At 43.2% G+C, this 10,774-nt stretch overlaps 1 protein-coding gene across 2 annotated transcripts in view; it reads left to right on the forward strand.

Annotated features, from left to right (window-relative positions):
- bcam (basal cell adhesion molecule (Lutheran blood group)) overlaps nt 1–10,527 on the forward strand; it is a 48,887-nt gene extending 38,360 nt beyond the window's left edge. The window contains exons 10-16 of one of the 2 annotated variants that reach the window (XM_041942863.1): nt 217–358; nt 1,385–1,509; nt 2,276–2,417; nt 2,839–2,859; nt 4,643–4,784; nt 5,662–5,761; nt 7,868–10,527. In XM_041942863.1, the coding sequence (XP_041798797.1) occupies nt 217–358; nt 1,385–1,509; nt 2,276–2,417; nt 2,839–2,859; nt 4,643–4,784; nt 5,662–5,761; nt 7,868–7,870 (675 nt within the window). In that variant the 3' untranslated portion in view covers nt 7,871–10,527. Of the gene's footprint in view, nt 1–216; nt 359–1,384; nt 1,510–2,275; nt 2,418–2,835; nt 2,860–4,642; nt 4,785–5,661; nt 5,762–7,867 lie in introns of both variants that reach the window. The other variant, XM_041942862.1, reaches the window with a different exon arrangement.
- Nucleotides 10,528–10,774: the final 247 nt, after the last annotated feature.

Here is a 10,774-nt window from a genome sequence, read left to right on the forward strand (position 1 = left end):
TGGAGGACTGACTTTGATCTGTTATCACTGCGCTTTGGAACAGCGTGTGCGAAGGCTCTTCCTCTGCTTTCCCAGCATAGCGGCGCGCCTTCAAACTAGATATTCACGCTGCTGTCCTGCTCTCGCATTCACACACGGAGAATAAAAAGAAAGAAGTGAGGGCTGATAGCGTGTCCAATTGAGTTTATTTCTGTGTGTGTGCGTGCGTTCCTCCAGGGCTCTGAGGTGCTCTCTCAGGACGGCACTCTGTCTATACAAGAGGTTTCCTATGATAAAGCTGGAGAGTACATGTGTGTTGCCGCCGTGCCATCTGTGCCAGGACTGACAGCCGAGGCTAGTGTCAACCTCAGCGTCAAAGGTAACACACTCACAGACACACACACACACGCACACATTCAAGTTATGTGTTGCCACTGTTCAATTTACATAACCTCCTACGTAACCTTGTAGAAGCATGAGAACTACTGCCGCTACAGCTGAGAAATAAATGGCACTTTATATTCTGTTGTAAGGAGAGTAATCCTTTATTCTAAATTACCTAAGACCACTACACACACACACACACACACACACTAAACACAAGTTTAGTTTAGTTCATGGATGCCACTGGAAGAAGGTGTGGCTTCCTACTCTGCTCACAATTTAGTTTCCATATGGGCTGAAACTACGAGTGCACTGCAAAGCATCACACAGGGATTTAGTGGAGCCAGCTGCTCCTTTGTTTTTAACATAACATACACATACGTCTACATTTCAGTGATTGCTTTTCAGACCGCTTCAGAACTGACCAACTAAGTCTTTTGACTTGAAATGACGAGTTGAAAGAAAATAATGCTGAAAGATCACACAACACATTAAATGAAGTTAAAGAAAATGATGAGCAAACTTCCCACCATCTTTAAACTTTACAAAGACGCTTTTTGTCTGGGTTGAAAAAAAAAGAGCTGATGGAAACTTGCTGTGTCCTTTTTTTTTTCACGATAATGAAAACAATGTAAACATGATAAAGGTTAATATGAAATGCAGTCGTTGCCTCCAGGCTCTTATAATGTAACAAGATTACTTGGAGCAGCCTCGAATGTCTTTGTACTCACTTCGGTGCTCTTGACTGACTCTGAAAACTGTGAAACTGTAACTACAAAGCAAATATGTTTGCATGTCAGACTGACATGTAGTTAATTCAAATATATTATATATATTTCATGTTTTTAGGACTTGAGGTGACTAATTGTCCAACTTTACTTCAGTTAACTCATATTTTGAACCAGCCTGAAATGAGTTACAGTGTGTGTGTGTGTACTGTGTGTGTGCTTTTGCTGGATTTGCTTAGGACAAAGCACCACCACCACACCCCAGTTCACTGGCTTTCTCGCTCCCTTTCCAGGAAAGCCTGTGATCGAGTCTCCCACCGCTGGCGAGGTCGGGAAGGAAGGAGACATGGTGACTCTGAAGTGCTCGGCCTACGGCTCTCCCGCCCCTCAGTTCACCTGGAAGCCCTCAGGGAAGGAGGTACGAGTGTGAATACGCAGCCGTGACAGGCGGAGATGAAAATACAGCGTACTATTACCTGATGTGTTTCCTGCGCGAGTGTGCAAATTACAGGAATCGAGATGTGAAAAGATGTAATTGCTGCTTGCCTGGAAGGAACAAGTAAAAGTAGAAAAAAAAAAGTAGAAGGGAAGATGTGTTCCAAATAAACAGAGGTGTCGCCATTAGCGCTTTCATTTGGGTCAATATGTGAAGTTTGAGGCATGATTTTTCATGACATCTTAAGCTTTTCATCCTGGTTAGCTGGTATGTTGAACATCAAAAGCAATAGAAGAAGGAGGGCGAGAAATAGCTTGCGGGACTATGGAACGTAATATTTTATTCTAATATTTCTTATTGATCTGATATAGTTGAGAAGAAAACCCCATACGAAGCAGCTTTAAAGAAACTTACAGTGGGAATACTGCTTCATAATAGATATATTACATAAAATAAAGTGATAAAATGTTATAAAACCTCTTAAAAATGAAGGGCGGGGTGACCTGCAAACAGGAAGCAAGATTTTTAAGGGCAGATCTTGATGTATAAATTAGAATTATCACAAATAATGTGGAATAAAGCATCACTGGAGGGTGAAAAATGATCGCAATCTGACTTATTAAGACGAAGAAAGAACAAGAGCAGGAAAATATGCCACAGATTTGAAATACAGGCAAGAAATGATGACGGGAAATGTGGAAATTCATGTCATGTCTCCTTGTCGTCCTTCCTCCATCGCTCCTGCCAGTCTGTGGCCGTGGAGGGTAACAAAATGGTGAGCACCTTGACTCTGCAAGCCACAGCTGAGGTCATGAAGGACGGCGTGACCTGCGAGGTCTCCAACGAGCACGGATCAGATAGCAAGCCCATCCCGGTATCTCTCAAAAGAGGTCAGTGTCAGGAGACGACGGCGGCGAAGATGCTTCTTTATCTCCTTCCCCTTCGTGTTCTCTTCACTCAAGGCTTTTGATGTTCCGTTGCGATACGGAGATGTGTTTATGTAATGAGCCTCAAAGGAGCCATCAAACTCAGCCTGGTTAAGATTTCTGTGTCGATAAATCAAAACAGGTTGCACCACACAAACTAGTTCCTGGTGTGACTGTTGTGTTGCTAACTGACAAAACTAAGGTTAGCTTACTAATATATAAGTGAATGGTCAAAGATCCAAGAGCAGAAATTAGGAGGCACTTCATGCACAATCTTAGTACTGGATCTGGTGCTACTGAACCCGGGTTTTCTTTTGCTCTTTTAGCTGCACCACCACCTGCAAACTAAACCCCCTCCTCTTTTTCTCCTCCTCTCTTGCAGCAGTTGACAACTCGGCCGACAGAGGTAGAGCCTTCTCCCTTCTCCTCCTCCTCTCCTCCCTCCTTCTCTCAGGACTCTTTGTTGTACAGACCCTGTAATTTAGAACCCCCCCCCCCCTCCCACCTCACCTCCCACCCACCCATCTTCTCTTGCCCTGACTCCCCCATCTCACACACGCACGCACACACACACATAACTCCCTCTGCTGTACTGTAATCTTGTATATTTGCCCTCTTGCTACCGAACACTGTGGATATTGTATATTGTTATTCTTCTTCTCTTGTCACCTTTGTATGATGTCTGTCCTATATTTTGTGGATGCAACTACAACTTTTTGTGGCCCCTTGGGGACAATAAAGGATTCTATTCTATTCTATTCCTTCATTTCCTCTCTTTGTTCCTTCACTGTGTCTCCTTTTTGGTCTCGTCTCTTTTCCGACTGCCTTCTTGTTTCTCGCCTTTCCTTTTCGCCGTTTCCACTCGTCGGGTCGGGGTGCCGTGTGTGCGTGGGGTCTTGTAACCTTAGCTTTTGTGTGCGTGTGCTCTCGGTGTTTGTGTAGTGGTTGTTGCTTTGCTGTGCTATGGGACTGAGAAACTCTCTTTCTCTCAAAGTGCTGCTCTCTGGAAACCCTGTGCTTACGTCAGGTCTGTATTGCTAACCCTCTTGACATGTGTATGGCGTAGAACTGTAAGTCACTGTGTGTGTATAGATGTCTGTGTGCACACACAGGTTATTGTATTTGTGTTTACAAGAGCTAATGTGTTTGTGTATCTGTACTTGTATTATTGTAGTTGAGAGGACAGACTTTGAATTTGGACTTTTGGTAGAAAACGGAAGGTACATTTCTATTGATTTTCTTTCTCTTCAATTAATTGTCTGATTATTTTCTCATTTGATCTATGAATCACCCTGAAAAACTACGATTATTCCATTATTTTGGGTTTCAAAGAGAAGCTCATCCATCACACATTTCCTGGAGTCTTGTCGTCACTGTGCGGTTGCCAGGAAACCGGTAGAGACTCCAGAAAGTCACTGCGCCCCCCCAAGAAATAGTCCATCCCAGCATCTCCTGTAAAACCATTAAACAAATGAGATACAAGGTTTTGATTATTGAGGTTTAAAGGGTGCTGTTATTTGAGTTTTTTTTTTTTCCTTTGGCTAGCTGTTTCCCCCTGTTTCCAGTCTTTATGCTAAGCTAAGCTAACAATCTCCTGTCCCCCATGTCAAGCAACATCAAATCGGATAATTGTGCTGTCATGTCCTCACAAGTATAGTAATACAAGTGTAGGTGGATGGGTGAGTATGTTCAGTGTTGTTTTCTGGCTCTGGTCAGCTGTCCAGTGTTACCTGTGAGTATACAGGCCCCGTTTCTGGGTCCCATCACTTTTCAGTCATTGCATTCAAAAGTTAGGCTAACCCCACATCCCAATCCCTGCTCCCTCTCCTCTCCACCCATCCATGTCTTCATCTGGACCCCCCGTCCCTATCCTCCTCCCTCTCTCTGTCCTCCCCTCCCCATCCTGTCACCTCTTCTTTTCCCACCTGTGGTACCCCAAATGAAATTTCCTTCATCCCACCTGCCTCCCTCTCTTCTACCCCACAAATCAAACACCTCCATCCCCCTACACCCCTCATGATGCCCCCCTGCTTACCGCTGCGCCTCCCAAATCAAAAACTCCCCACTCCCTCCACCTCCTCTCCTGTGATCAATCCCTCACTCCTTCCCCACGCCTTCCCCCCACCTCCGCCCAACCATCCATCCCTCCATCCCTCCCTCCATGTGTCCCCCCCATTGCGGCGCTGTAGCTGACAAGCAGCAGGGAGGCTCCAGCGGGGTGGTGATAGCTGTGGTGGTGTGTGTTCTGCTGCTCCTGCTGCTGGTGGCCCTCATCTACTTCCTGAACAAGAAAAGCAAGCTGCCCTGCAGCAAGAAGGACAAGAAGGAAGTGTGAGTAGACCGGAGGGGAGGAGGGGAAGGAACGGGAGGGACAGAGGGGAATAATGCTATCAGTGATTACCTAATGTGGCTAAATGGCTGCAGCCGATCTACACTGTTTCCAAGAATGTGCGCTCAGCAGAGAAAACAGTGACGATAAAAGAAAAAAGCATGTTAAATAGACAAATTTAATAAAGAGAGAAAAGTGTTACACAGAAAATAAAAGCATCAGTGATTGAGTGAATAAACAGATGAAGATGAAGACGCTCTGGGATGAGAAAAAGGTTTTCTGCCAGTGTGAAACAGATCTGTTTTCTTTAACTTTCTGCCAGTAGTCTTGATTGCTTCGCTGCTTTACATTATGCCAAGTTAACATGCTGGGTTTCCCCGTCTTTCATGTGCCAGCATTGCTGCTCTCGTACTTCTGGCATACATTTACTCAATGCGTGTAAAATCTAAAGATCAATACGTTTATGTGCTGTTAATAATGCTTAACTGCTGCCATTCTCCCCTTCAATTTGTGCAGCTTGATGGAGGAACTTCCTCAGACTCCAACTTGATCCATTTTTGATGATAAGCTTCAAAATCTTAGTCTGTCAGTTTGGATTTTTGTGTGTTTTCATATCAGTATGCAGGTTACGCCCTGAAAATGTGGACTTCTCTGCTAGGAAATGAGCTTCAAACAGATATTTCATTAAAGTTTGTTGTCTTTTTAGTCAGGATGTCTCTTATCTCATCTCAGATTATTTGTAACTGATAAAAGAAAATGTTTATATCAGTGGTCTCTAATTCTCCAGTGAAAACACTGAGTGAAAGTCATATTTCTACAAAGCAAATAATCCACTTTTCTTCCACCTTTCTCTGTTTTTCTCTGGCACTCTCTCTGCAGGGCCACTGGAGAGGTGAACAACGACATTGTGGTGGAGATGAAGACGGACAAGGCCAACGAAGAGGCCGGCCTCCTCAACAAGAGGCCGTCTACAGAACAGGTGAGGGGGGAGGGGTTAAAGGTCATTGATCTGGGTTTAATCGTCAGAGAGCAAAACAACAGTAAACTTATGAGACTGTCTTTGTCTTTGACTTACACTGCACCAGTTTTCTTTGTAAGAGATCTGATAAGCTCAGTAGTTCAGGATGTCTCTCTTACTTCTGCACTCGTGAATGTGACTCACGATGCTACATGCTAATGGTATGCAGGGACAAGTCAAGGACACTTCAGCTGGTAAGAACAGCGCAGGGGATGGAAACAAAGCCACTCCTCATCCGAATGAGCGTCTCACATAAAAATACTTCCCTTTAAGTCACTTTTTTTTCATTTAGTCATTCTTTGTGGTCGACCTGCGAGAAGACAGAGAGAAACGGGGGATTTTCCAAAGGCTGTAGTCATGTTTTAATTTCATCCTGCGGGAGAATCAGCTCAACTTGGCTGGTACATGTAGTTAAACAAGCACGTTCCTTAATTACAACATAAACGCTAATTTAATTCATCCAGCCATCTTTTTTTTAATTTTTTTTATGTCCCAGTTAAGACATATTTTGGTGCATCACTCAATATTTCTGTTATAAAACAAAACCTTATGCTGACCTGCTGCACTTTCTTGCTGGGACAATTCCCACAATAACACACTTTTTTTTTCTTTTACCTGCCAGCTGATCTGTAGAGATTATATTAAAAAATTCCTGTGCTTTACCTGCCCCACTTTCTGTGCACTACAGTCCATCTTAGATTTATTACAGTAGCTATTCGCTGTCTGACCCATAGGAAACATATTCCTACCTTAACCTGACCTCTGCACCGGACAACATAAGTTTATATAAGTTTAGCACTGACCTTTATGCTTAACCATCAATGCTTTGAATAAGAACAAGACGATTCATTCTGAAGCAAGAAATTAGTGTCACAAAAATGTCCTAGAAAGCATTAAATTTCACTTCCTCACACATGCGTATCCTCTAACTCCAAGCAGAAAGTCAGTTCTATGGATTAGAAACTTCTACCTGCGTGTGACGTGTTCCAAAAAGACATGCACAGCAAGATTTTGATATTGTTCATTTCGGGTGTCTGTCGTCCTAATGTATGAAACAGACTTGTTCCACACATCAGCCTTGCTATTTGTACGCTGACGCTATCTCAACACCGCTCGGAACGCAAACAGAACCTTCTGATTCAAGGCTGGCGAACGCCACAAGGCTGAGAACGCTCACGTAGACGTAAGCTTGCCTCCGAAGAGCCAAACATAACAAATGCGATCAGTTTGACACAAACACGAGCTCTGCAGACAGCGGGAGCATCTTCAGACGCGGCAGCCTCGCTGATTGAGTGTCAGTTTGGCTCAAAGAGGGCAGGTTTGTGAACGGCGTCCCTGCGGCCCGAGTGACGGAGTGCGACAGCTGTGCAGAGTCATCTGAAAATGCCATCACGAATGCGAAACATTTCATCATGAAATTTACGGCGCTGGCGCGTTTGACGTGAACGTAAAAGCCGTTTTAAGCGAGTCTTGTTTTATGCGGCTTCTGGAACTACCGACAGCAGATTGCGTGACATTTCAGAATTGCAGCGAGATTGCAGACACTTTTTTTTTTTTTTTTTTTTTTGCTTTGCTTAGCTTTTGAAATGGATATAAGGAGAAGATGTAAAAGCCGCTATCGAGTCATCTTGCTTTCCTGAGACGTCATTAAAAAAAATATCAGCGTGTCAGCTGTCCTCTGAACGGCTGCAGCTCAGCCACGAGTAGATTTCATTTTATTGTGAAATTAAAATCTTGACTTTTACATTTTACAGCAGAATTATGTAGGTGAATATCTTACCATAGAAAGTACATGATTAATAAGCTTATATAATGCTCCCAGTTAATTATCGCTTGATAAATTGTTGATTAAGCCCTGAGTGAACATGTTGAGGGAATATTTACTGATGCAGTTAAAGAATATGCTTCATTCATTTTGCTGTGGGGCACGTTTGAATGGTGAATATCTGATATCTGTTGCTTAAAAGAAAGCTGTCTTATCATTATAAGCATATATTCGCTCACTGATGGCACATTGACCACATTTATGCTGTTCTCTGTGTGTTTTTCTCTCTTTCTCTGTGACAGTGATGAAACGAGGCAATGAAAGTAACCGACAGATGGATGAAAGGAAGGAGGAAGACGGTTCTGAAGACAAGAGGGCTCATTTTTATTTACCACACTAGACTGAGGGGGGGAGGGGGGGGGGGGGGGGCAGTGAGAGGTGTGACATGGGAACTGGTTTATTTTGGGGATGTTGGGAGGCTCACTGTGTTTGGCATTGATTGGGCTTGTTTTATAACCTGGAGTAGACCTTTTGGATGGAGTTTCTTTTTTTTCTGAAAAATAGTTGCCCTTTAACGTTAAACTCCATCCATCTGTGCTACCACAGGTTTAAAACCATAGATGTGCAAAATCACACTGGATGACTTTATCGTCATGGCTTCTTTTGATTCTATTTCCTTACTCACCAATCACATCTTCGGTCGACTCCTCTGCAGAATAGAGCAGCACAGTGAAGCGTGGCTGACACACTCCAAACACAGCCGCACGATTGTTCTTATCTACCCCAAATGGAACACAAAACGCCATTAAGCCCCTGGGTTTTTTTCCTGGAGGGTGTGTGTGTGTGTGTCTCATGCACGTGTAGCACTGACCATTTATTCTGTCTTGGAGTCTTGCACTTAAATGCTGTGTTCTCCGCTGGGTATATACGGGCTGCCGTTCTGATTAATTCACCTCAATAACAAGTGATGATTTGCGCTCACAACAGTTAATCCCTCAGCACGCTGTTTGGCACACATTACTGTAACATTTCCGCTCAAAGAAGCTCTGTGTTTGTTTTAGTGCCGTCGGTTTAATTGCGTTTTTGCCACCTGTGAATGTTCGTGTCTCTCTCTCTTTTTTTTTTTTTTTTTCCAATATCTCTAATGAGCTTTCAGTAGAAACAGCCCAGGCATTTAATAACGCCAGTCCTTTCTCTGAAATGACTTGCCTTTTTAAATCTAACTAAAAAGGCACCAAACAACAAGCTATTAGGTTGTACAAATTTGTTCTTGCCATTTCCAGGATACTTGTATATTATGTTCGTACATCAATTGTTCACTTGGTTTCCTTTGTTCCTGTTTTCTCTGTAAATTCAAATACTAATTACCCTGTCCATCAGGCAGGAGGTGCGCTGTGGAGCTCAAAGAGTCTGGGCTGACTAAGGCTACATGCACACTAATATATTTTCATTGTAAAGTGTATGCATTTTGCTACATTCACGGCTAGCGCCCACACTAGTCCACACTAGACTTTTGAAAACGCTGCTGACCCCGTTTTAATTTGAAAACTCCAGGATCGGCTCCTAGTATTGACGGGCAGGAATACAGACTTTTGGAAACGATGATGCTGACAGCCACGTTCGCTTCCTGATTGGGTCTTTTCAATCACCGCATGTCCTTTGTGATTTAGTCACACCATGTGATGACTCCCAGTCTATGCTTTCCGCCGCGTTGACTTTCAGTCTATTTTTCTTTCATAGTATTTTCTGCAGCTCAGCAGCCAACCGCAGAGCTTACAGTCTGCTTCCTGTTTACACCGATACGTGCATGGTGTACGTGAATGGTCATGTGATATGCATTTTCAGGCGTCTAAGCGTGGATCGTTTCTCAAACGGTGCGAAAACGGAGAATTCATTTTAAAATGAAAAACTATTAGTGTGGGCGTAGTCTAAGCTGCCAGCCTCGGACCATGACTGCCACCATTTCTTAGAGGGTCTTTCGCAGCCTTTCGGCCCTCCACTCTTGGATGAAACCATTTTCACAAGAACAGCACGCAGCGGTCCCACTTAGAAAGCCCAATTATCATCAGCTTTCACTGTAAAATTGGTCAAATTTGGCGAAATGATCGACTGTCAAGCTGTGAAATGCTGTGCTGTCAAAGTCACATGACGACAAAATGGGACTTTCGGGGGCTGCGGTAGTCACACATTCACCTGTTAGGAGAAATCACTGGCACAGGTTCACTCTAGTTTGATACAAACAGGGAGGGGAGGTGAGGGAGGGATCGGGGTTGTTGCTGGGGGATGGATGTACCTTTTTGTTTTTACCAAATGAAAGACTTTTGAGTGTCACAGCAGGAATGTTTCTGTTTAGGTACGCGACAGGCGTTTCTGTTCCTCCCTACACTGTCGGCAGGCCGGAGGGGTTTGATAGCGGGTTGACGTGCCCTTTTACTTTGTTGTACACTGGAACCAATGGCCTTGATTGTTTTGAAAAAAAGGTCACCTCAAACCACTATCTGTGCCCACGAGGCTTATTTTATTTTCTAATGTCTGTCTACTGATCTTGCCATATTGACTGTTAGCAAACCTGTGATGGCAGGGGAAGATAGATACGTGAACTTGGAGCAAGGCTTTTTTGATTTTAATGTTTTATATAAAAATATTGTGGTATAAAAGTTGTTTTTTTAGAAAGGGGATTCTTAATTTTGGAACTACTGAGTTTTCCTTTTTCCCATGCTTTCCGCTTACTCTGAGAGAAGAGAGAAATGTTTTGTTTTTTTTTAATTTAGGTTTCTTTTTGAGAAAATGAGATATTCTCAGTGCTTTACTTCTCCCTCTCTCTCTCTCTCTCTGTACTGTATACTGTATATTTTGTGGTACGCTGTTGTGACCTCTGTGGTGTGTTGATGTATCTTTTTATTTTGTTCCAGCTGTGTAGAATTTATAATGAAAAAACTCAAGAAAACCAATCACAACCCTATTTTCTCTGTGTTTTTATTCCCACCTCTGTGTAACAGGCAATTTACAAAAGCTTTTTGGGATTTCTTTCGCAAAATCACTGTTATTTTTTATCATTATCCCAAATGGGACTAAATTTGTTTTCAAATTCACTGTTTATGCCTTTGGTAGATGCACAAAGTTGTACAGGAGCAAGTGTGTGTCTTGTGTATCTGGCCATAGAACAAGGCAGCTGAAACCCTTGCACACCATTGCACATCATCTCTAAA

This window comes from Chelmon rostratus, chromosome 8 (genome assembly GCF_017976325.1).
Source record: "Chelmon rostratus isolate fCheRos1 chromosome 8, fCheRos1.pri, whole genome shotgun sequence".
NCBI lineage: Eukaryota > Metazoa > Chordata > Actinopteri > Chaetodontiformes > Chaetodontidae > Chelmon > Chelmon rostratus.